Here is a 27,342-nt window from a genome sequence, read left to right as displayed (position 1 = left end):
AAGAAAAGCTTACCACAAAACGGAAAAGTTATGACAAATCAGACTATGAGGCAAAAAGAAAGCGCAGCTTTTTTGGTTTCATGGACAAAAGAATTTCTGTGGCTGCAATATGACGAGCTAAATAACATGATGTTCTGCCAGGTGTGTTGTGAGTTTCATTTGATTTCTGAGTCGACAAGCGCCTTTGTTACTGGGACCAGTCATTTTAAGAAAGACCCCATCAGAACCCATGAGAAATGCAAGAAATGCATTATTGCCCAGTCTGCAGTATCTTTCCCAGAACAAACAGCAATTGCAAAAAAACATACTAAAAATAAACCAAGCACAACAAGAACTCCTGAAAAATCTGTTTAGAACAGCGTGCTATGTTGCAAAGAGTGAACTACCACTGGCAAAATTTAGCAGTCTTTGCAAACTTCAAAAAGCAAATGGCCTAGATCTTGGTTCCACTTGCCTCTTACCCGTGACTTCAGTTGAAATTTCAGATTCAGGATCTGACACAGACTGATTCATGTTCTACACAGTTCTTACAAGTTCATAGAAATTTCTGTTCAATTTGAACCAAGTATTTGAGTTGATGATTGTTGTTGTGATTTGCATTTTAACAATTTTTTTGATTAATTTTTGTTTCCGTTACAATATTATACTTTAATGAATAATATTGTAAAGGAAACAAAACATTAAAAAAATTGCTCTCTTTTTTATTCGGGCTACTTAAATTTATTTTGGGCTACCAAAAACTGAAGAATGCCTGCCTGAAGGGCTACCAGAGATTTTGAAATTTTGCGAGCCTTGCACACACTAAACACTGGTTTGGGTTCATCTAGACATGCACGCTCCACCATGTTTCAGCTGAGGTGTCTTTCCAATCACTTCAGCTGAAACAGTTTAACTAAGCACACAGAGCAATGCTGTTAACAAGTCTCCTGTCTGCACTGACCTGAGTGGATTTTTTTACAATTTCTTGTAGCGCTTAGTTTATTGGCCTGTGGCTTTGAACTTTGCCCACAATGCTGGAGCTTTAAGGCTTTAACAGGACTCTGTTTGTACATCCTGTTCGTTCCCACTGTGCGGTAAGAGGAATCAGAAGTGGCCTGTTAACACATTAAGCTGTCAGGAAGTCTCTGTTGTCTTCAGACACTATGTTAGTCACCAACAGCTAAGCCAAAGGTAAAAGGACACACTTTATTTATCTGTTCTGCCTCTGCCTTTTGTTGCTTGGCCTCTGTGACTGGTTTACACAATCTCTGTGTGTTCGTGCCTGTATGACGCAAAGAGAGAGTGTGTATTTATCCTAAATATTCATGCACAGCTCTTCTCGCTGCATTTTGTATTCACAATGAAATATTCTCCCTGAGTGGACTGAAGTTGTTTACACTAAACCCTCAGTGTGTGTGTGTGTGTGGGGAGGGCTGGGGTGGGAGGGGGTAGTACGTAACACCGCTCCATGCCTACTCTCTCTTCAGATAAAGAGGAACTCTTTCAGAATGTACTGACGCGAGCAGCAGAGCAGTTTTCAAAGTAAGCAGATAGGTAAGTGCGTATGTTTCAGTCTAAAGTTACTGTAAATGGTTTCTTTACACTCTGTTCTAACACCGTCTCTTATAGCTCTTGTTTCAATTAGCTTGGCTTGGGGGTTTTGTAGAGCATTGTCCAGAAAACAGAAAACCTTGTATCTCCAAAACCTGAAACAGAATGATGAAAATGTTGGTTTTATGACTGCTGTGGCTTTTCTTTAATGTTCTTTACTTTGTATTAATTCAACGAGGCTATAACCCCACCTCGAGTTAACAGCAGCTGCAACTTATTAATGGTACTGCTAGTTATCTGTTGTTGTCGTCGTATCTCTTCATCCGTATCTGCATCTTTGAACTTTCACAGATGATTTTACTGCTTTTGCTCTCATGTCATTTTCACGCCAATGAAACATTTACGCAGTGTTGTTAGTGCTGTAATCCTGCAGTAGAGCAGAGCTTTGGTGGTTTGTCAGTCTGAAGCTGAAATAAAGGATCTTCATGTCTGAAAATGAAATTTGCTGTGAGCAGTGAATTTGCACCTGCTGTGTTTTAAGACTAGCAGAAGAATATTTAACATTATTTGACTTACTGTCACATTTTGATACAATAACATGTTTATGTATCTATGTAGCATTCTGCATGTGCTTCCTTATGACAGATGAGGTATGAAGACGGGCACCTGAAAGAGTTAAAATACAGCGACAGGCCAAAAATGAATAAACAACGGATATGGATTACTGTGAACACGTTCACAAGAATATAAATACTCTTGCTCTTACTAAGACAAAAACTATGTGTAAACATAACTGTTCATTGATCATTAAGCTTCTCCATGAGCTCCCTCGCTCCTTTATGAACTGTCAAACTATGTGGCTTGGAGCAGTCATGCCAAATCTTGAAGCACCTTAATCTTTGAAGATATACTTACTGTAGACATTAGAAGTAAATATATGGAGTAGAGCAGTGCAGGAATGTGCAGTTAGGTATCAGTATTTGGACCATGACACCACAGTGGATTTTATATCTATGACTAAATCAGTAATTTCAGGTTGAAAGGAAGACTTTGTCTCAGTCAGGAGACTGTGTGGAGTGGAGAATAGGGGACACAAAAGCAAACAATACAAAGCATGGAAATAAGCTTAATATTAACCCTTTAAGACCTACCATAGAACCAAGTCCGCCAGAGCTTATATTATATGTTTACATGCTGTGGAGCCATTTCTGGGAGCATTTCAAGTTGATATACATCAATACAACCATTATAGCCCAAATTTTAATAATATGTATGCATTAAGTGCATAGTAATTACATAAATTGCAAAAAAGTTGCACAAAATAGTTTCCCACCACAGGAAATTTATTTTAAGTGTCTTCATAGTTTTATTTTTGAAATACACCAATTTTTATATACTGCAGGAAAAACGAAAATAAATATTATATTGCAAATTTGCAAAAAAGCAGCATATGCATCAAAATAAACTATTTCCAGCAGTGCAATATGAGTCCTAAGCATCCCAGAAACGACACAGAAAGTCATAAAGTCAAAGATAACTTTTAAAAACACCAGTATAGGCTCATGAGGCCCTGATGATAAAAAACTACATTTCTGCAAAAATGACGTCACTTCCGGTTTCGGGCAGGTCATGGCGAACATGCGATAGTTCACGCTGATGGACATAGGAAGTGTTATGAACAGCTGATCGGATTGGCAAAGCCTGTTTCTGGAATATTATGTTTTTGTTGCTGCAAGTGCTTTTTATGCAATATTTGCAAAGCTATATGTGGAAGGAAACTGTGACCGAGGACAAGCTGATGGCATAAGATGTAAGTACAACTCCAGGCTACAGGCTGGTTTTAACTGTACAAAACAAGAGCCAAAAGCAAAACTAAACACTACATTAAACTGGGTGAACTAAGGATAAACATAAAACCCTGAAAGTGAATATGAAAACATGAACCGTGAAGACTTGGCATAAGTACATGGAAATCCTGGAAAACATGGCATGAGCATAGCAGGATAGCAGACAATCAGTCAAGGAATAAATGCAGACTCAAAGACACACAGGATGTGATCAGGGCAAACACATGTGGAAGCAGCTGGGTGGAATGAACATAACGATGCCACAGGGGAAGTAGAACTAAACACAATGAACATGGGACACCAGACCTCTTCAAAATAAAAGAGGAAAGATGAACACATGACAGACTTTCACCTTTAATTAGTGACTTTTTTAGAAGCTGTTAATTGTTGATTTGATTTTGATTGTTTGGTTTAGAGTCCCAGATGCTGGTCTTTCCATTTTCATTAACAACTTCTCTATTTCCTCTTTCCCACCTACTTCCATGTGTCTGCAGGGCATTCAAAATCAACAAGCTGAAGACTGAGGTCAGAAACCGTCTCACAATGTTGGAAAAGAGAGTAGAGCGTAAGTTTGTTCCCACCACTCTACAGTCACATTTACTGTCTTCCGTCATCAGCTGTTAATCTTGGATATAAAAGACACATTTGAAAAAGGAATACAGTGTTTGATTAGTCATCACTATCCTCATGACTTATAGCCAACTTACCGAAAAGTCAATGATCATATATGTCACATAGAAAGTGACACATTATGTGTTTATAGCCCCGTTTTGGAAGTTGTTCCTTTTCACTCTGCTTGCTTAAAGGGGGTCATATGATTGTTTGGTTTTCTCTCTATTATTGTTGGTTCTCTGTCTTATAATATAAAGTGTTTTGCAGCACTCTTGTCATTTGGTGCTATATAAATTCAATCGAATGGCCGAGGCACCCAGGGTCTCTCTTCTGGACTATACCCCTCCCAGTCCACGAGACAGGCCAAACATCCAGTAACCTCATCACAGAGTAGGCAGGTAGTGGCCAGAGGTCACAGACGGCTGGAACAGACTGGTTTAACCCTCGATACATTGCAAGACTTACAAATGTTCATATTTCTGGTAGAGGTGGGAATCACCATACATCCCACGATACGATATTATCACAATACTTAATGCACGATACGATATTATTGCAATTTTTTAAAATATTTTGCGATATTCAGATTCTGTACATAAAGGTAAACTTTATCAATATTCATTTTCTCTAATATCAAAGTCTCACACTCAGTCTTTCTCTCATTTCAGTTTGATTGTTGACAAACTGAACGGTTTGTATTACAGTCTAGTCCAACTTAACTGAATCAACCATCTGGTACAATTATAGCTATTCTGAACTATGCAGTTTATGAAAACTATGCAGCCCCTTCAGCAACTGAAGAATTTGAAAGTAAATTAAAACAAAATATAATTTTACATTAAATAAAAAAGTTTTAAACTTAATTAAAATAAAACATGTCTGAAATTAAAATAAGTAAACTGTCATGTTTATTGCTGCCATAAAACAAGACATTTGGACAGTGAAGGAATGTCAGGATTCTTGCTCAGAAAAAGGATCAACATGCTCTGAAGTCAGAGCACAAAAACCTTTTTTGTAACAAAATATCGATTTCTGCTGTCCCTGTATCCATACATTGTTAGCAAACAAAATATCACCATACTACACAGTATCCATTTTTTCCCCCACCCCTAATTTCTGGGTAATTTGAGATGCATGTGACGGGATTTATGACTGACAGTTCCCTTGACTCAGTGCGGAGAGGAATGTGTTTAGCAAATAACCAGACTTTGTGACCTGGAAAATATGTTGGAACAGGAAGACGGTGATGATCGATTTGTTGTCTGTTCTGGGAGGAATTCCTGACCAGTGTGGTTCCAGTTAATTTTCCACAGACATCTTCAGCGACAGAGATGACGTTAAACAAATGGGACACTGAGACCAGCTTCTTGGGATGGAAACAGAGGTAGGCTGGAGCCTATTGCAGCTACTATAGTACAAGAGGCACACCCTGAACAGGTCACCAACCTCACACAGGGCTAACACATAGAGAGAGACACCCTTTAGAATCACCAGTTAACCTAATCTCACTACCTGCATTTGGACTGTACCCAGAGAAAACAAAACAGGGAGAACATCCACAGAGAAAGGCCCGGCCAGATGGTGGAGTTGAACTGAGGACCTTCTCGCCCTCTCGGCAGGTGTGGCAGGCCATCCAGCATATCACCTGCTTCAGAGGGCAGACCAAGACAGTTGTAGACCCATGCAGAAGAACTAAACACTGTCTCATGCCTTGACATCCTGGTCAGGAAACTGTCTGAACTGGGATTCCCCCTCCCACTTGCTCTTGGATCTTTAGCAACCTTTCAAACTCAGTCCACACCTTTCCTCTGCTGAGCACTGGCTCCCCACAAAGGTGTATGTTGAGCCTGCAGACCTGCTTACACCAGCAAGACCATAGGGAAATTTGCAGATGATGATGATGACTCTGCCACAGAGACGAGGTAATGAATCTGTCTGCATTATGTTGAGTAGACAGTGAACACCACAATGACACAGGAGATGATCCTGGACTTCAGAAGACACAGAGCAGACCACCTTTACCTCTACATAAATCATGACCCTGTGGAGAGACTTGAGGATTTCACATTCCTGGGCACCGTGATCTCTTCCAGCCTCTCCTGGACTGTAAACACCTCCACCATAATCAGGAAGGCACAGCAGTGTCTGACATCTGTATAGTCTGGTAGTCCAACTCCTCCAGGATCACAGAGCAAAACAGTCACCATCTACCGGCACCAAATTCCTCGTATGTGTCTGCACATATACTTGGCCAATAAACACAACTCTGATTCTGACTCTGATTCTTTCTGATTACCAGAAAATTTGCTGCATCTTTCAAAGTATTTTTGTTTATGTCTGCCAGCACAGCCTCAAGCAGATATCAAAACATGCCATTATCAGAAAATTTGCTGCATCTTTCCCAGCACAGTCTCAACAGCATGGAGGGAATTTCAGGAGACAGGCAGTTACTCTAGCACAGGAATGTCAAAGTCACTTTACATCACGGGCCAAGAATATGCTTTAGGTCATGGAAGATGAAGGCTGGCACTCACACTTGACAAACTAAATCCAGTAAAACACCTCTGAGATATTAAATCAAACCATAACCGAGCCTCCACCATGACAAAAGGCTGTAGACACTATTTTGTAAGTGTACATATTTTATATTCACTTCTTAATCCCTGTTTAAGGCTCCGTCTTTTTTTTTCTCGATGTTTCCACTCCTCCACTGAGACAGGTTCTGATAAATCTATTCATGGATCCACAGGGGCGTAATATCCAGGGGAGTTAGGGGGGTTATGACCCCCGCAATAATCAGACCCAACCAATGTAGCCCCCCCAATAAAATTATGAATTATCTTTTATAAATAGGCTGTTGGTTTTCTTTACTCATTTCAGTTATTATCAGCAAAATAGTTGCATGTTTAATCATCTGGAAATTTACCCAGATTTATTTATTTATTTAGACAGACCTTGACTCCCCCAGTGTTCAGCACAAAGTTAAATCGATGTGTCTCCACTGTCATGGTTCTGGGTCTTCGTCCCAGAATTTTCCATTTATGTTGTGGTCTCATGATTTGGTTTCTTTTAGGATTTGAGATGATTTATGATCTATTTCTATATCTTGTACTTTAGAGTTTTAGATTGTTCCCTTGTTTTGTTTTCTGTGCTCTTCTGAAGATGATTTTAGTTTCTGTTTTTGTGTAGTCCATCTTAGTCTTGTCTCTGTGATTGTATCCCTTTCTGTTCCCATTGTTGTGTCCCTATGTCCCTGTGCTTTGGTTAGCTAGCACCCTGTCTCTGTGCTCCCTGTTTAGTTCTGTCAGGTTAGTATGTTTTAGTCCGGGTGCCGGGGATTATTACTTCCTGTTTTATTTTGATAGGTCCTCTTGTGAGCTATTGTCACCTTGTCTCATTAGTTAGACTGAGTTCAGCTGTAGTTCCCAGTTGTCTTCACTCTGCCCTCCTCTTGTGTATTGATGACCTCCGTTTGCTTCTGTTCTGTCACATCCTTCTTCTTGCTGTGTGCCTTGTGTGTTCCTCCAAGTTCCATGTTTTCCACTAAAGTGTGAAAGTTTTTGGTGTCTATGTTTTGACCTTCATTATTTTGTACTCTATTTTTAACCAGACTTCTATTTATTTAGAAGCCCACATCTGGTTTGTGGAGAGCAGATTGTTGTGTTTAATGATTATGATTTGAGTCACCATTATCAGACTTAACGCACAGAGAAATATCAGAACCTAATTGATATGGAGCTGGAAAAATTGCTCATAAGCAGTGTTGGTGAGTAACAGAATACATGTACCGCCGTTACGTATTTAAAATACAAAATATGAGTAACTGTATTCCGTTACAGTTACCGTTTAAAAAGGTGGTATTTAGAATACAGTTACTTTGTTGAAATAAATGGATTACACGGCGGTACTTCCCTGTTTCATATTGTGGCGGGTCAGGACTGTTTGGGTTTTGTTTGACAGCTACGTTCTGTTGTTCCAGGCAGCGTTACGGTTGCCATGGTTACAGGGTGCCGCTCTCTCTCTGCGTGTTTCCTGGGTGAGAGAGCGCCTGTTGTTGTTGTGCTAAGCTAATAGGCAGAATGCTACAGGTATAGCTCTAAAGAATGTAGCATCATGGGCAGTGTAGTCCGTGCTGCAGGGAGAATGGACTGCCATACATGTTATGTGTCTGTGAGCGAGGGAGGGAGAAAAAGGAAAAGTACGAGCTGTCATCGAGCAGAAACGGGAGCTGGAAGCATGTAAATATAATAATAACCACTGCAGCCAAGAAGAGAGCCTGACGAGCCCAGCTGTAAGTAAGCTATTAAGACTCGACTGTACACCGTGTTCGTGTTTTCCTCCAAAAACAATAAGTTCTGTTGGAGCAGCCTTTCAACGCCTCTCTCTGTCTCTGCTAGCAAAGTTGACCCAGACAACAAAGTAAAGCTAGTTTTCAGCTACGAGCCGACACAGAACCCACCGTATTAGCCAGAGGTCCCTTTACTACGGTTCGGAGCCGCGGACCTTCAGTAACAGTAATAAATCACAGCAATAGTACATTCATGTAGTTGTAAACAGCATGATAATATATTAAGTAATCCAAAGTATTCAGAATACGTTACTCTCATTGAGTAACGTAACGGAATACGTTACAGAATACATTTTGGGGCATGTAATCTGTAATCTGTAATGGAATACATTTTAAAAGTAACCTTCCCAACACTGCTCATAAGGCTACACTTTTTACTGAGTTTTACTCCTCCATTGATGGAGTTGTCATGTCATTCTCTGTTACGAGTTTATTAAAGTGTTTACTGTCTAATATGCTCAGAGAAAAAAAAAGAAGAATCTGAAAATGTGCCCCTCTCCAGGCAAGTCATAACACACAGAAGGCATCTGTAACTGAAAGGAAAAAAAAATTGGGCAAGAGAAACGAATCACAGTCACACTTTTGTTGGGGCAGAAAATGGTGACAGAGGCTAGCAGACAGCTGTCAGGAGGACTGGCCTGGACAAAATGTTAAAAACAACGTGGAACCTCGAGGGTTTTGTGAGGAAGAATGAAAGATATTCCAGAGCTCTCAGATGTGGAAGCTTACTCATTGTTCATGTGACACGCTTTGCATTTCCACCTCAGATACTGAACGTGGCTTTAATACACTATTGTCCAAGCTCAAAAAAGAGATTTCTCTTACTAACCAAGAAAAAACCCTGAAAACCTACACATGAAGTAAATAAACTACAACTATAGCATTTTCTATAAAGTAGTCTTTGAAATGTTGCAAAAATATGCTTGTTTCTCACAACTCTTTTGGCGAATGTTGATTAAATACTAATAAAATGTTGATGTTATTACTACACCTATTTCTATTTACTAAATTGTCTTCCTTCTCTCACCCCAACCGGTCACAGCAGATGGCCCCGCCCCTCCCTGAGCCTGGTTCTGCTGGAGGTTTCTTCCTGTTAAAAGGGAGTTTTTCCTTCCCACTGTCACCAAAGTGCTGCTCATAGGGGGTCATATGATTGTTGGGTTTTTCTCTGTATCTATGAAGCGCCTTGAGGCGACTTTTGTTGTGATTTGGCGCTATATAAATAAAATTGAATTGAATTGAATTAAATTAATATTGAGCAGAAACGAGTTTAGCTTATTAATGTGACTCCACAGGACTTGCAGTTTCTCGTCTCTCGTCTGTTTCTCAAGGGAATTTCTCCCAAGACAATTGAGCAAAGAAACAATTTGAAATTGTTACCGACAGCCTTTTGCAAAAACACATTATTAGTATTAGTTTAAGGGTGCATATTTATATTTTATACGTTTTTCATTTTTATTTTCCCCCTTAAAAGATTGTTTTGCAAAATGAACTGTTTTCTCAAGTGTCATAGCAATTCTGTGGCTAAAAACAGGTTTGACATGAACCTCTTTCTGTATGGAGATTTATCAGATCACGGTGTCGTGTCAGATTATGTAGTTAGATTTTCTGAAATTCAACTTTCTGCAATAGAGGCATAAAACTATAGAAAAGACCTCACCATTAGATTACTGTAATGCTCAGCCTCATTCATGCACATTAGCGTACAGGTAACCGAGCACCTTCAATGCATTTTGTCTGAAGTTGTGTTCCTCTACAGTTAATGATACTGTGATTAGATAAGTTGATGCCCCGCTGTGTGTGTGGTCCGCTAACCAACCTTGGGAGGCAGTTAACTTTGTGAGATCATTAGAGTCTACTGAACATTGACCTGTTCAGAGTATAAAAGTGTGTGCTGTCTTTTTATACTTACACAACATCCAATGTAAGGTCATGCACCAATGCCATTTCCTCTAGCAAGCTTCTACCATTTTATTAAGTGCAAGCGGGAACTTTGTTCCTCTGAGGCTGCCGACTTGTTCACCGTGCTGCTAGACTTAGTTTGACCAGCTTGTCTGATGGCGTCTTGGCAGGCAGTGCAAAGTTATGCAATATGATCAATAAATGTTGTGATCGTCTTACTTTTATCTTTTATAATATAGGACGTCTAGGAGTTTATTGTTAAAGTAATTACCAGCAGGGACATTTATTCTGTCGTTGTTTAGCAATGATTGCAGTGATTCAAGCAAGGCTGTAATTATAGGCTATAATCTCCCGATAACAAACGTGCATTTTGTGTTTATTTGTGCTATCTTTAATATTTACATTTGTTTGATAATCTAAACATTTAAGTGCGACAAACATACAAAATAGTAGTAAATCAGGAAATGTAGTTATCACACCTGTTTTATTAACTGTGTGTTAACACTTTATATTAAGGTACAAGTTCCACATGAATTATTAGCATAGCATGCAAAACAAAACAAAACATAAAAGCATAACTAGAACAGGGTTCAAGATTACGTGATCCAGTAAGCTTGTAAGCTTTTCAAAAAAAGTACATTTGAAACTTAAAAAGTAAAGTTTAAAAGTAAAGACTGTGTCTGTTTTTTTTTTCTGTTGTATTACAAATAAAGCTAAAGTAGTTATTCAGAGCAGCTAATGAAGCTCACTAAGTCTGTGATGGACGATTTCTGCACTGTGAGGGCATCTTAGTGATGTAATCATGTGCTCAGAACAAAGTGAAGGTTTTTGCCAGTTTTTGATGCAACAGCAGCAGGAAACTGTTCTAGCCTAAGAACAACTCAGCAGGGCGGACATCAAGAGCACACCATGAATTATGGCTTTAAACAGCTGTTCAAACCTCATTAAATCCTGACTGTGATGACCTCTCAACATCACACTTTGGCAAAACACACCTCAAGATTTCTCCATGAAAGATATGAAAGTGCATCCTCTGCCAGTGCTCTGTCTCTTTGTTATAAAGAGAGCGATACAGTTATTTCAGAAATGCTCTTCCTTTGCTCGTGCTCCTTCATATGAATAAAGGTCAGTGTAAACTATAGCATAGACTGAGCATGTTGCTGCAATCCTTCATAGCAAGAATGGTCACTGAAGTTAAGTGTTGTACACAATGCCTTGCAAATGCTAACTTTAATTCAATTCAATTCAATTTTATTTATATAGCGCCAAATCACAACAAAAGTCGCCTCAAGGCGCTTCATAGATACAGAGAAAAGCCCAACAATCATATGACCCCCTATGAGCAGCACTTTGGCGACAGTGGGAAGGAAAAACTCCCTTTTAACAGGAAGAAACCTCCAGCAGAACCAGGCTCAGGGAGGGGCGGGGCCATCTGCTGCGACCGGTTGGGGTACAGGTCTGACATGGTTTTAACGAATAACTCTGTCTGCAGTGGAGGGGATGAAGGTGATGGAGATTGAGAAATGTCGCAATGACATCAAGAAGCTCCGTGAGGAGATCGCATCCAGAAACAACAGGTAACAGCAACACAATGAATTCTCTGCTCCTTTAAGATGATACATTAGTATTAGTGTGCTAAGCCCAGTGATGGTGTTAGTTAATGCACTATTGGAACAATTAAAAATAATTAATCAGTCATAAAATCAGTCAACTACTATTTCTCCACGAGTAATTTGTTTGGCTAATTTAACCTTAATAGTAGTACATGTAGCAGCAACAGTTCTTCTTTTAGCTGCTTTCCTCAGAGGTCAACACAGTGGATCATTTTCCTTCTCCCTACCCGATCCCTAGCATCCTCCATGGTCACATCAATCATCTGCGTGTCCTCCTTCAGGGCAAACCATCCAAACTTGCCTCTTTTGCTTAATATCCAATTTGCTCAACCTGAGCTGTCCCTCTGACTTAATGTCATGGAGCAGCAACACTAACAGAAATAATTAGGAGTTCATGTAAATGATGAAGGTTATGCTAATAAAATGGTCTTTTGTATTATGATTAATATTACAGACATAAACTGTTGTGATGGGTTTTTTTTCTTTTTCAGTAATTTTTTGGATGACAACAAGAAGCGGAGTCCTCGCATCCCCTCTTACCCCAAAGTAAGGCTTTTACTCCATTTTATGTTCGTCACACCTCCACAATACTCAAATCACAAATCCACAAATGGAGACGAAATTTGTCAAGACAAAATTTAATGTCTAATTTTCAGAGATTGGCCACCTTTATTAACACTGATCAGGATAGAGTCGATGTCTCTTAGTTTGAATGTGTAAAGAGTATAATGAGTGTGGATCGTATTTATGATCCATGCTTACTTACGATGCACCCCAAGCCAGATAGATGTAAATAGGGTTAACTGCAAATCAGCTGCCTGCAGTGCATGCTGTCACAGCAGACCTGTGGAGGCAGTGAACCCACATCACCCACAATATGTGTCTCTTCTTCTCTTTGTGACTCCTGTGTGTCCTGTTGTCCTTTGTGTGTGTGTCAAGCACCATCTGTCTAAGGAGACAATGGAAGCTCTTAGATTGCCTACATTTGATGCTTGGCAGTGGGAGCCCAATGAGGTGAGATTAATACATTGATTCTTTTATTTATCAAGGACGGGTGATCAGCCAGTGAATGTGATTTTAACAATTTTCTGACTGTTAACTAGTTAGCACTTGAGTCATGGCTTAAAGTAAGAAAGTAGACGGACATTATCACTTAAAGAGAAGTCCACAGAGTTATCACCACCTGACTAGAACTGTGTCTTTCTCGGGATGAGCAGTTTAATAAATCTTTCTTTTTCCCATTTTGATTGTGATGTTTCCAACAATGTAACCTGCTTTACAGAAGTTTAGTCAGTTATGCTAGGACAGTAAACATCCCTGGATCAGGTCCAAAGCAGAAGATTTTATGGTAAAACTTAAGATCAAAATTCTTTCCTCTGCCTGAAAACATAATAATAATAATAATAATAATAATAATAATAATAATAACAATAATAACAATAATAACAACAATAACAACAATAACAACAATAACAACAACAACAATAATAATAATAACAATAACAACAATAACAATAACAACAATAACAACAATAATAATAACAACAATAACAACAATAATAATAATAATAACAATAACAACAACAACAATAATAATAATAACGATAATAACAACAATAATAATAATAATAATAACAATAATAATAATAACAACAATAACAATAATAATAATAATAATAATAATAATAATAATATATCCAAAACATGAACAAATGCACTTCATTTTTTAAAAAAAATAATAATATAAATGACTATATAATTATACATAATTATATATTTATACTTAGTTTTATATTAAAATCGTTAAAGGACAGTAACATCTGTTGAATTTTAAGAATAAGCCAAAAATAACATCCTATCCTCTGCACTAACAAACTCCTTTGCTGTCCAGATGCTGAGCTGTCTGGAACATATGTACCATGACCTGGGCTTGGTCAGAGACTTTAATATAAATCCCATCACGCTGAAAAGATGGCTGGTGAGACCGTGACCCCGTACAGTTGGCTCTACCTTGTTTCCATAAAATAAACCTTACCTGAACAGAAAATAAAGAAATAATTTCCAAAAGCTAATATTTATGTTTAGGGAATTTCTGTGATGAAACTGCTGCTTTCTCTCTCACTGTAGCTGTGTATCCATGACAACTACAGGGATAACCCCTACCACAACTTCCGCCACTGTTTCTGTGTCACCCAGATGATGTACAGCATGATCTGCCTCTGCAGCCTTCAGGTAATGTGATTCTCAGAGACCACATGCGTTTTCTTCCGCTGTACCCGTCATGGCCCTTGGGTCGTTGACCCAGGATTTAGAGTTTGGGGATATTTAGGGCTTCTCTGATTTTGTTTATATTTGTTTTATAGCTTTGTACTCTGTAATCTCGACATGTTGTCTTTTTGTTATGGTATTATAACCAACCAAACCAAGGTTGCTGTTCCTGTTTGCTTTTCCGTACATACAGAAGTTTAAACTTGAACATTACACTCAGGGGGCGGGGAATGTGATGCCACGTTATAAAGTGATTTAACATCACTTTTGTGTACAATATTGAAATATAATATATAGAGCGCCAAATCGCAGCAACAGTTGCCCCAATATGAGCCCCTATGAGTAAGTGCTTTGGTGACGGGGGAAGGAAAAACTTCCTTTTAACAGGAAGAAACCTCCTGCAGACCCAGGCTCAGGGAGGCTGTGGAAGCCAGAGATTAATAATTATTAATTAAACACAGAGTGGTCTATAAATAGACCCAGCAGCTTAGACCTACTGCAGTGTAACTAACTATATATATATATATATATATATATATATATATTAGAGATGGCACGATACCACTTTTTTATGTCCGATACCGATATCATAAATTTGGATATCTGCCGATACCAATATGAATCCGATATAGTGTGTTTTTTAATCAATAAAACGTTTTTTTAATATCTTGCTGCATTTTGTATAAGTTCATATTCAAGTTTAAATAAATAACAACACTAAAGCTATTCTGTTATACCTGTATGTAAAAAATACACTGCGTCCAAAATATTTCATAGTTCAGCAACACTGATCAATCTAATAAACTTAAACCTGCTCCATCCTCCCTATTCTGGTATTTTAAAGAGTACTTAGCAGAAATATTAAACAACCTAACTAATAGGGTTGAAAACTCCCAGCAAAAAAAAAATAGGGAACCACCCCCCACCTCATGATGCTTAATCGATGTAATAAAATTTAATTTGATGCAGGGGGAAAATGCACAGAAATATATTATTTTTCAAGAATAATGAAATAGATTCAACATCTTTCTTCAACAGAACTGCAGACTGCACAGATGGTACTTTCCCAAAGGAAAAAGTAGTATAGCTTACTAGGGTATATTAGACTTAACAGTTACTATATACAGACTTCTATATATTTTACATCAGATTAACACTTTGGGTGTAAGATTCAGATAATTATTTATTAAAAGCTCGACATTTTAAATGAGAATAAGAAAGAAAAGTATGTCTTTGTGCCCCCTTTTCTCTGTTCATGCCCTATCGGCCCCCCTGGCTAAACTTTGCTAGATCCGCCCCTGCACAGTTACGTCAGCTGTAGAAAAAGATCCTGGTGTAGAAATAATATTAAATAAATTCTAACAACAGCTGATCAAGTTTAAACGTGCTGCTGTTGTTCAGCCGCTGGTTTCCTCTTTGTGGTGAGAAGTGGGCCAAAAACAAACAAGAGAGACGATCAGCTGATCATTGATCAGTTTCATGATTGAAGTAGCAGCAGGAGAGAGAGAGAGAGAGAGGCAGTCACTCCATATATCGGTTGTTAAGCTTAACGCGGGAATGCTTTACAGGCATTCAGAGATGAACTTACACACTTGCTTTACTTCTCTCTGGGAAAACTTTGTCGGGGATGAAATGCTGGTTTGGTAGCGAGGCTACAAATACACACAGCGCTCTATCACGTGACGCATACTGTTGCAACGTGCTACGGTTATGAGCCGAGAAACTGTGTAGCAAGTTTTGTGAGGTGGTTTTTTGATATTTAATGGATCGGATTACATTTTTTATTTCTCGCCGATATCCGATCCAGGAATTTGGGTCAGTATCGGACCAATACGTAATATCGGATCGGTCCATCTCTTTTTATATATATATATATATATATATATATATATATATATATATATATATATATATATATATATATATATATATATATATATTAGTTTGGATTATGTACACCTTTTTCCCCAGTAATAAAGCTTTTTGGTGTTTTACTTTTTTTTTAATAAAACCAACGTTTATATTATATTTTAGGAGAAGTTTACTCAGATGGAGATTCTGGTTCTCATGACAGCTGCTGTGTGTCATGACCTCGATCATCCTGGATTCAACAACATGTAAGAAAAGACACAGAAATGCAGCAATAGATGGTGCTTCTCTGTGTCATCTGTCTTCTTTTTTGCCCATTCTATTCTTGATCACATGGAGCAAATACATGCAGACACTGGAGTCATGCCGATTACACAAACAACAGATCAATTCAGTTGGACAAACAGAGGTGCAGTATTAAACTGAGAGGATAAGTGAAAGAGAGAAAAAACTACACCAAAATAGCACAAATAATTGTAGTAACAGGATAGAGGATGAAAAAAAAGAATAACAGGTATGTGTACAAACAATTTGTAAAAGACAAGTCTACACACTGATAGAGAGCTGAGAAGGGAATGAGACATAGAACAAGAGACAATTACCTTTCAAACTAAAACAGGAAGTTCTTTGTGTTTTCAATTTTCTACTAACTCAGTCTTCAGTGTCTCTCCTCCTGTCACGTTTGTCCCTGTGCCTTTCACTCCTCTTATTGATCCTCTTTGTCATAATTCCCTGCGCAGGTATCAGATCAACGCTAGAACGGAGATGGCCCTTCGCTACAATGATATTTCTCCTCTGGAGAACCACCACTGTGCTGTGGCCTTCCAGATTTTCTCCCGGCCTGATTGCAACATATTCTTCAACTTTGACCCTGAGGCCTTTAAACAGATACGACAGGTACTTATGTGCAGCTGCAGAAACAGAAGTATTGTTTGGGTTAATACATGCACTACAATGGCACAAAATAATTATATTATTATTTGATGAGACCCTGCACAAAATATTTAACAGGTGCTTTATACTGCCATTAAAAACATTTGCACTATTACTCTTTTTGATTAACTTTTCGGTTAAGGCTGATGAAGTCCTTGGACTTCAGGACTCTTTCTGCTTGGGCCAGTGATGTACAAGGCCTTCATCTTTGTTCGATCTGGCTTTATCCCTGCTTCTCTGACCTCGTGTCTCTTGAGTCTCTGAAAGTCAAGATAACCTGATATTCTTTCCACTCAACCTTTCAGTGAGAGATCACAGGGGTAGTTGTAGTTCTCTAGATCTAGATTCCCAGCCACCTGCTAAGGTACTTGTTAATCTTTTACTTCATTCCTTTCAGTACGGTAAATGGGACAGCATGCACTGTCATGGGCTACATTAACCTGGGGAACAGGCCATGTTGGCCTTAAACTCCCATGTAATCCACATCTATCAGTGTTCTTCAGCCATCCTTCTACTTGCTTCTCAGTGCTATGGACATTGTGGCTGTCCCTAGTGGCTGGGGTGACTGTAGCTCAGGGGGTAGTGCAGGTTATGTGCTAATAAGAAGGGCGGTGGTTTAAATCCTGGCTGCTCCAGTCTGCATGCTAAATATTCTTGAGCAAAATAGTAACCCCAAGTTGTCCTCTGATGCATCTATGAATATGTGTGAATGTTAGATTGTGGTAATATGACATTTACAATTTGCATTTTGTTTTAATTCACATTTTACATCCAACTGTTTCAAAAGTAGATTTAAATGAGTAATTAAGACTATTTCACACCATGCTCTTTATCTTAAACTACATCTACAGAAAATTGTATCTCCGTGTCTATACTGATGATTTATTTCCTTTGTCTTGTTTATCAGGAAACCATCACATTGATCCTGGCCACAGACATGGCACGCCACAGTGAGATCCTAAAAACCTTCAAGCAGAAAGTTGACAACTTTGACTACACAAATAAGGAGCATGTTGCCTGCGTAAGGACACATTTATAAATAAATCTTGATGCTGTCACCTACAGTTAGGATCAGCTAATCTGAACCAACAAATACATGAATTATAACACATGAATTAAAGATTAATGTGGAAAACTCAGTAACTGGACAGTTAGTAAATCAGTATCAGTCTTTCAAGGACAGACAGTAAAATGAAAATAATGTGATTGGTAACTCCTGCTTCACTTTGCTGAGCAAACTGGAAGAGAGAGAGAATATTAGTTTGTTCCCCAGCCTGTCCAATGGAAGAGATTACTGAAAAATATGCAAATGTACTTAGTTACATCAGTATTCATGGTAGCCTTGACCCTCTGACCCTGTGTTGTTTGCAGCTGAAGATGGTACTTATCAAATGTTGTGACATCTCCAATGAAGTGCGGCCCATGGAGGTGGCTGAGCCTTGGGTCGATTGCCTGCTGGAGGAGTACTTCATGCAGGTAGGTATAGCAGAGTCATTTGAATACAAGCAGGCAGCATTCAAAAGTCTGTTTCATTTGTACATGGAAAGTTCTGGTTAGCTGTGGTCCTAGATACTAAGATGGAGTGATGCTACACAAGGTTAATAAATAACAATGAGACACCTGCAGTCACTTGAAGTCTAGCTTCATTTACTTTAGTAGGAGGACAAAAAGAATAAGTAAATGAGAAAGAGTGAGCTGCTTGTGGAAAATATGTGTTTGTGCTGCTCAGAGTGACAGGGAGAAGGCTGAGGGACTTCCTGTGGCTCCGTTCATGGACAGAGAAAAGGTCACCAAGTCAACAGCCCAGATTGGCTTCATCAAATTCGTCCTCCTCCCCATGTTTGAGACTGTGATGAAGGTGAGTGGACGGTGACAGTCAAGGACAGACAAAATAAGAGAGGTGTAAGATAGGAGTGGGTCCTTGGACCTTTGAAGTGGCTTGCTCTCCTTTATAATTCTTCATATTGGGTAAAGGGTTCAAATTGAAAGGAAACTAGCTGCTGCTTTAGGCTAACTGCTTTCCTATTACACCTGAAGTGAGACGGCTATCTACTTTGAATTCCTGAATTTTCAGTATTACCCTGCTAATTTTAAGAATGTAGCAAACAGAGATACAACAAATATATGTGAAGGTCTACCATGTTTATTCCTCTGCATATTATTAGAGCTTTTTTATAATTTCATGTTTTGCATTACAATACCGCAGAGACACAACAACTGACATATTTAAACTGTACAGTCTGAGGCAGAAATATTTCACTAGCTAATGTAGCTGTTGCTGTTCTGTGAGTCTATTGTGCAAGTGGTGTGATATGCCCATGTAGAAAGGACGGCACTGCAACGCTGGACTTGCCCTTACTCTGGGCTACATCTTTATTCTGGCAACTGGTACAAAGAAAACAGCACACAGTCTTCATTAACAGTGTGTAAAGCAACTGCAACCTTCAGTTAAAATTGACAACAGTATCGCTCACAAGCACCTATCACCAGCTTGGGAGTTTTTTTCCTTTGCTGAGGCATGCGCTGTGCAGCAATTTGGAACTTTAACAGTTGCAGTTGCGGTATTTGTCCACCAGGTGGCTCCAACTATTCACAAAGCACATCAATTTTGAGGAAATTCATTAAGCTATTTTCTAACTCTGTTACACTAACACATTTATTCAAACTGCATGTCACTGCTGTTGTACATTAAAATCATTTGTGGAAATAGTGTCCTGGACTTTTACAAACAAGTTTAGCAGGTTCATTTGAGAGTGATGATGATAGACCTGAAAAGACTCAGCTGAATGATTCCTCTGCAGAAATGAAGCTTTTGCTCCTGCTGGAAAATGTTAACTGCTAAAAGGAAGATGTTTCAGATGAATCGAAGCAATATGTCCCAGGGGTGTTCTGTTGGATTTTGGTCAGGGGTCCAGTCAATGGTATCAATTCTTTGATCTTTACTGGCCTACCACCAAAGCAGTCATGCAGACCGTGTCACCACTGTCACATTTGCACGGGTGAACCTGCCAGTGGCTGACCTGCCAATTCTGGTATTCTATGGCAAAGTGCTGCGCAGTGAGCCCAGTAGAGGATATCAGACCTTACCTTATGAATTCTGTTTGTGATTGTTTGGTCAGAGACATTCACAGCACTGGCAACGCTCAGCCTGTTCTTCCTTCCACAAGCAAATCCTGTTTAGGCACTAGGGACCTTGTGTTGCCCTGCCCAGCTTTCAGAGAGTAACTACCTGTGCCCTCGATTATTATTATTATTATGTGAAATCCTATAGGAGTTGGACTACCTCCTGTCCAGCTTTGTGGAGTCTTTTATAAACTGTTTACGATCAGTCTGCAGAGGGTCCCAGTGCTGTGGAAGCTGTTATTGCTTGTTCCTGTACCAAAGATGCCACGCCGCAGTGCCCCCCAGGTTTACAGATCTGTGGCGTTAATTTAAGACATCATGCAGATGTGGTCATGGTCAGGCCACATCTGGACCTCCTTCATTTCGCTTACCAACCCCGCCTCGGAGTTCAGAACTCCATTACTTGCTCAATCATGTGTATGCCACTTGGAATAGCAGGTGAGCACTGTGAAGGTCATTTTTTCTTTTGTGCTTTTCCAGTGCATTCAACATCATCAGACCAGTCCTCCTGGGTGATAAACTGACAGCCATGCCTATCTCATGTGCTGGATTATAGATTACCTGGCAGAAAGACCACAATATGTGTCTGACAAGTTGATCAGCAACACCGGGGCACCACAAGGGGCCGTCCTCCCCCGTTACCCTATCCCCTGTTCACCCTCTACACCAGGGGTGTCGAACTCCAGGCCTCGAGGGCCGGTGTCCTGCAGGTTTTGGATCTCACCCTGGGTCAGCACACCTGAATCAAATGATTAGTTCATTACCAGGCCTCTGGAGAACTTCAAGACACTTGAGGAGGTAATTTAGCCGTTTAAATCAGCTGTGTTGGATCAAGGACACATCTAAAACCTGCAGGACACCGGCCCTCGAGGACTGGCGTTCGAGACCCCTGCTCTACACCTTGGACTTCAGCCACTGTACAGAGACCTGCCATCTACAAAGGTTTTCTGATGTGGTGGATGGATGCATCAGTGGGTTTGGTGAGATGGAGCACCAACCTGTGGTGGACTCCTTTGTCATGTGGAGTGAGTGGAATCACTTGCAGTAACAAAGAACAAGGAAATGACTGTGGACTTTAGGAGGATCAAGAAACCAGTGACCCATATTTCAGTTCAGCGTGACAGACGTTCCTGCGGTGGAGTGGGTGCTGGGGGCTGCTGCTTTTGGGGGAGGCTCAGACGGGGGCTCTGAGCCTACCGCTAGTCAGGGGAGCTTTGCAGATACCTCCAGGGATGTCTTGGACTGGGCAGGCCTCTCACCAGAAGAACATTGCCAGTGGTTCAGGAGAAGCCAGATGGCAGTGGAAGATTGGCCTTTGGGATGGGGCTACACGACAGCGGAGGCCACACGACTCAGGGGCAAGGTGGCTACGACCTGAGCGACCAAGAGAGAAGCGCAGCAGGTGTGGATATGAACAGAGTCTCACGGGCAGCTTGATACATCAGCATTTATGGTAGCCTCGACCCTCTGACCCTGTGTTGTGTGCAGCTGAAGATGGTACTTATCAAATGTTGTGACATCTCCAATGAAGTGAGAGCCATGGAGGTAGCTGAGCCTTGGGTCGATTGCCTGCTGGCAATAACACAAAGAAAACTGAGAAAACCCTAACAATGATATGATCTCCTGTGAGTGATGAATTGGCAACATCATGGCAAGATTCGTCCAGATGCTTGGCTACAAGATGAACAGCCACAAGAAGCAGTATCCTCCATGGAGAAGGAGACTAGAGGCCACACAGAGGGAATGCTGGAGATGGAGATAGAGCACAAGGAAGGAGGGCGCAACAAAGGCCAGACTTAAAGCCAATTGCACAAGTTGCCATCAAGTGTGGGATTTACCAAAAGAGATGCTTTTTCCCCACTTCTGTTCTGCATAAGTCTGAATCCACTCATTCAAATAGAATGGCTACAGATACCAACTACAGAATGGGATCTGTAGTTGGTATCTGGGATCCTCTTTATATATATAAGGGAGATGGCTGCAACCACCAAATACCTGCAAAGGGTCAGCCAAGTCCTGAAGAGCAGCTGAATGGGAAAAACAAGATCTGGGCAATCAACACCTATGCCCTGCCGGTGATTAGATACCCTGCTGGGATAATAAGCTGGCCAAAGAAGGAGATAGACGGCAATGTATGCAAAGCGAAAGGAAGGAGGCCAACCACCGATGAAACAACGAACATCCATAAGTACATCGGGAAGATGGAAACAACTGACATGTGCTTAGTGAATACCTCAAGCAGCAGAAACCCAAGAAAGAAGAGGAACAAGGAGAGGAACCATCATGGAAGGATAGTATGACCACTGACAGAAGCGACTGACATCGAGAGATCTTACCAAAGCTGGACTGAAAGACAGCACACATAGCACGGGCACTAACCGCGGCAGCACAGGAACAAACTCTGAGCACAAGATTGTGTCTAAAATTTTGAAGTGACCTAACATGAAAAATGTGGACTAAATGAAGCGCTGTGAATACTTCCCAGGTGTTCTGTATGTGCTGTATGTTCTTCCTCAGATGTTACACTAAATTTCTTAGATAAAGTGACTGTTTTCTGACCAAACGTCTTGTTCAAACAACAAACGACATTTCCCTCAGATACTATACTGTCTTTTATTTAAACTGATGTTTGGTCTCTGAATTGTAAGTAGAGACCCAACTCCAATAACACTAATCAGAGAAGTGTCTTGATTAGGGATGCACCGATGCCGATACTGGAATCGGGTATCAGGGCCGATACTGTAAAATGTGTGTGTACTCATACTCGTAAAAGTTAACTGATACCATGAACCGATACTAACTTATTTCATTAATCAGAGGGTGGCTTGTCATTTCTGTTGTAGTTTTTTAGATTGGCCACTAGGGGGCCAATTATTATTTTATTTATTATTTATTTTATAATAATTATTTTGTTTGTTTGTTTACAATATGGACACTCTGCAATAATTTAAAAGTTTATTTTATTCGCAAACCTAATTTGTATTTATTTTATTCCAAACAGAAGTGTTTATTTATTATTCTGAAAGCTCGAGACAGTGCCAATAGTTCAGTGATATTTTGTAAAATTACAATGTGGAGACTCTGCAATAATTTAACAGAAGTGCTTATTTTTCACTTGAAATTTTTTTGTGGTCATTTTTATTAAGATTTTATTTTTTATCGGCAGGAAATATAATAAAACCTGTCTTCCAATTCATTGCATTTGTGTGTGTGTGTGGTAGAAGTATCGTTTTTTTGTACTCTGTATGGGCAAGTACTCAGATCCAAGTATTGGTATCGTATCGGTTTGAAAAAATTGGTATCGTTGCATCCCTAGTCTTGATGCATGCTAAATCATCCCAAAACATTGATTCTGTTCATCTAGAATCAACATTTTCAGTGGGAGAAACATTTCATCTTCAACTTTGACTTCTTCAGTCAAAGTTGGTTAAAGTTGGAAACTAGAACCACTGGTGAGGTCAGTTTCTTGATCATAAATATGCAAATTGTTGATCAATGATCAATAACAAACACATTTTCCCTAAACACGGTGTCTCTGTGGCTTTCAAACTCCAAATCACACTGCGCCAGAATCGAGGAATTGTTCACCAGTGGTGCTAGTTTCAGTCATCATGTAAATGTATCCTTTATACCCTTTCATAGTCAGAGAAGTTAACACTTGCTCTCTGTGTAAGTGTGCAAGAATGGGAGAACAGGAAGTGGTGCAGAGGTCCAGTAGCAGATGGCCTTAAAGGGAGATTAGCCAAAATAAATTTTTTGTTGGTGATGGTGCAGAACTTTTTGATCACCTATAAGAATGAGTATATACAGCAGTTTAAACTAGCTCCACCTCAAGCACCTGTTACCGTAAATGTGTGCTTTAGCAGTGACACATCAGCAATAATGATAAAATGGAGGATAATGCATAAACTGTCACAGTAATAATTATAAATTCCAACCAGGAAGTTCCGGCTAAAATTCCAAAGTGTTACATTTTACAAGTGTAAACCTGTCTGTGCTAAGGATCTAAATGGACTGCTTATTGTTATACACTGTTACACTGTCTCTTGACTTCACACATTTTGACTCTTAGAGTTACATAAACACAAAATAATGAGGCGTTTGCAGCTTTAATACTAAATGGTAAATGGCCTGTATTTATATAGCGCCTTACTAGTCCCTAAGGACCCCAAAGCGCTTTACATATCCAGTCATCCACCCATTCACACACTGGTGATGGCAGCTACATTGTAGCCACAGCCACCCTGGGGCGCACTGACAGAGGCGAGGCTGCCGGACACTGGCGCCACCGGGCCCTCTGACCACCACCAGTAGGCAACAGGTGAAGTGTCTTGCCGAAGGACACAACGACCGAGACTGACCAAGCCGGGGCTCGAACCGGCAACCTTCCGATTACAAGACGAACTCCCAACTCTTGAGCCACGATTGCCCCGTAATACTGACTGCATGTGTGTGTGCATCTGTTAGCTGTTCCCACAGATTGAGGAGGTGATGGTAAAGCCACTCAGAGAGTCAAGAGACCGGTACGAAGAGCTCAAACAGATTGATGATGCCGTGAATGAGGTAGGATGATTTTTACAAGTGTGTGTGTTTTTAAATGCGGCTGCATTTAATTTGTCCGATTGGTCCTGAGTGTACTTTGTAACTGAGAAAGTGTTTCCTTCAGGTGCAGAAAAAGAAAAGTGAGAATTTAACAATGGATGGTGAGAAGTGAAAAGTTCTGAAAAGGTAGGAACCAAACACAAGTGTTTGCTGCAAGGTTTCAGTCAGACTATGTATGAACCGCTTTCTTTGTGATCCGTGTGTTTCAGGACCAGTGAGCACAGAGCACGAGTACAGTGGAATAATGAGATGTGTTGTTCCATCACCCTGTCCACTCCTCACATGGAGCAGCATGAAGGGTGTTGTAGTTTCCAGTGTGCCACAGGAAGATGATGGCCGATGTTTAAGAGCAGCTTCTTAAGCTGCTACAGGACTTGAGGACCAGAGGGACTCTGAATTGAGTGGTTTTAGCTGAATGCTAGCATTCAAACACCACAGACTACTTCAGTGAACAATATTTAGATTTAATTCGTGTATTGTGTTTTTTTTTTTTGTTTGTTTTTACAGATGTACATATTTTTATTGGCTTTTGTTATTTTATACAAAAATTAAAAGTATAATCTTAATAGCAAAGTTCTGTCTGGACTGTTTCTCTCATTTTCAAACAAAAAAGCCAAAAGAGAAGAGGAAAAAAGGAGGGCAAAGATAGACAAGGACAAAATACAAGAGAGGGAGAAGCCAAAAGTTAACGAAATGCAGTGAAATGAAATGCTTCCTAATTCTTCTTGTGATTGCTCCCTCTCACTGGATCATCTGCATCCATCTTACCCTATCCTCCTCTGTCACACCCTCTGCATATCCTCCTTCAGTTCATGGGTCATTATGGCGCCAGTGTGTACGGCATGCCATCTGCTGCATCTTTTGCTCTTCACTTTGTTTTTGTTGTTGTGTGTCAAGCAAAATGTCAAGTGTCTACCGATGTATGGTCACCAGACAGTTCTAAAGCTTTTCTCTACCAACCTCCACGCTCACCTCACTGGAGGAAGCGGCACAGACATCAGGGTAAGTGAGGTGGGCGGTTAGCTAAAACGCCTGTTTGGCCTGCTGTCCCAAACTTTTCCTGGCCCAAAAGGAATCGGCTCCTCACCTCTTTGCTTTGTTGTGCTCGTTGGATCAGGTGTTCTCTATCATATCGATCGAGACCATCTCCCCACTCTGTGATGTAAAAATGGTAAATGGCCTGTATTTGTATAGCGCTTTACTATGGTAAATGGTAAATGGACTTGTTCTTATATAGCGCTTTTCTACTCTGTCTGAGCACTCAAAGCGCTTTATACAACTTATTCATTCACCCAATCACACAAGCACTTTTTTCTGACCTAAGTGCTAAGTAATCTACCATTCATACACATTCACACTCCGATGGATGCATCGGAGAGCAACGCGGGGTTAGTATCTTGCCCAAGGATATTTGGCATGCAGACTGGGATCGAACCACCGACCTTCTGGTTAGTGGCTGACCTGCTCTGCCACCTGAGCTACAGCCACCGCGCTTTGGGGTCCTTTACTAGTCCCTAAGGACCCCAAAGCGCTTTACACAACCAGTCATCCACACATTCACACACTGGTGATGGCAGCTACATTGTAGCCACAGCCACCCTGGGGCGCACTGACAGAGGCGAGGCTGCCGGACACTGGCGCCACCAGGCCCTCTGACCACCACCAGTAGGCAACGGGTGAAGTGTCTTACCCAAGGACACAACAACAAGACTGTCCAAGCCGGGGCTCGAACCGGCAACCTTCCGATTACAAGGCAAACTCCCAAATCTCGAGCCACGATCGCCCCATGTATAACATATGAACGCCACCCCCCATCATGGTGCATGGGCACCCCGGCTATCCCGGCCATGCCCCACAGCTTACGTACAAAACAGTTGTGCAGACCTGAAACTCGCAATCGTTTGATCTCTACTTGGTGCAATGTGTGTTTGTGTACTTTGTGTTGTACCATGTGTGGTACAACACAAGTCTGTGTTGGGTGTGGTGACAGTGTGGGTACGTTTACTAGTGATGGTGTGATGAAGCCCTGTGAATGTGGTGAATCTTTCTGACCAACTGCTTTGGCAAAAGGCAGATGACACGAAGCCCCGTTGAACGGCTCCTGTGAAGTACTGACATCAGCTCATCATTTGATTTACAGCAGCCCTGCTGTGATAATACATGTGGGCTACGTACCAGTGGATATGTGAACGTAATGATGTATCAATCGCAGAATACCCATATGAGGTCCTGTATAATCTAAATATATACACACACGCACACATATAACTAACCATCCACTCCGAGTTGATTTAAGTCTTAAGTACACGGACACACTGCACAGGTGGTTTCATGTCTGCGCGGCTGCTTTATACTCGTGCTGTGGGGAGTGGGCAGGCTAGGCAGAGTGTCTTAAAGAAGTATCTACACATCCAACCAATGGGGATCATTGCCTGTACATATGGACAGTGTTGGGAAGGTTACTTTTAAAATGTATTCCATTACAGATTACAGATTACATGCCCCAAAATGTATTCTGTAACGTATTCCGTTACGTTACTCAATGAGAGTAACGTAACGGAATACTTTGGATTACTTAACATATTATCATGCTGTTTACAACTACATGAATGTACTATTGCTGTGATTTATTACTGTTACTGAAGGTCCGCGGCTCCGAACCGTAGTAAAGGGACCTCTGGCTAATACGGTGGGT

General features: G+C 40.4%; 1 protein-coding gene across 3 annotated transcripts; it reads left to right on the top strand.

Annotated features, from left to right (window-relative positions):
- Positions 1-1,072: 1,072 nt before the first annotated feature.
- On the top strand, positions 1,073-25,220 carry pde9aa (phosphodiesterase 9aa). Of its 3 annotated transcripts, none has more exons than XM_087829659.1 (16): positions 1,073-1,170; positions 1,467-1,533; positions 3,872-3,942; positions 11,732-11,816; positions 12,344-12,398; positions 12,792-12,866; positions 13,744-13,830; positions 13,980-14,084; positions 16,155-16,237; positions 16,730-16,886; positions 17,830-17,943; positions 18,294-18,398; positions 18,652-18,780; positions 24,513-24,608; positions 24,712-24,748; positions 24,857-25,220. In XM_087829659.1, exons 3-16 carry the CDS (start codon positions 3,921-3,923, stop codon positions 25,006-25,008), a joined length of 1,302 nt encoding a protein of 433 aa, XP_087685785.1. In that variant the 5' UTR covers positions 1,073-1,170; positions 1,467-1,533; positions 3,872-3,920; the 3' UTR covers positions 25,009-25,220. The 3 variants fall into 3 exon arrangements, with proteins under 3 accessions (XP_087685785.1, XP_087685784.1, XP_087685783.1); XM_087829658.1 differs by having other exon boundaries at positions 24,712-24,773; positions 24,857-25,016; XM_087829657.1 differs by lacking the exon at positions 1,073-1,170 and having other exon boundaries at positions 1,448-1,521; positions 24,712-24,773; positions 24,857-25,016.
- Positions 25,221-27,342: the final 2,122 nt, after the last annotated feature.

This window comes from Neolamprologus brichardi, chromosome 16 (genome assembly GCF_056152115.1).
Source record: "Neolamprologus brichardi isolate AB-2024 chromosome 16, ASM5615211v1, whole genome shotgun sequence".
Classification (NCBI taxonomy): Eukaryota; Metazoa; Chordata; class Actinopteri; order Cichliformes; family Cichlidae; genus Neolamprologus; species Neolamprologus brichardi.
Note: the sequence above shows the minus strand (reverse complement) of the source record. Positions and strands in the feature narration are given on the sequence as shown.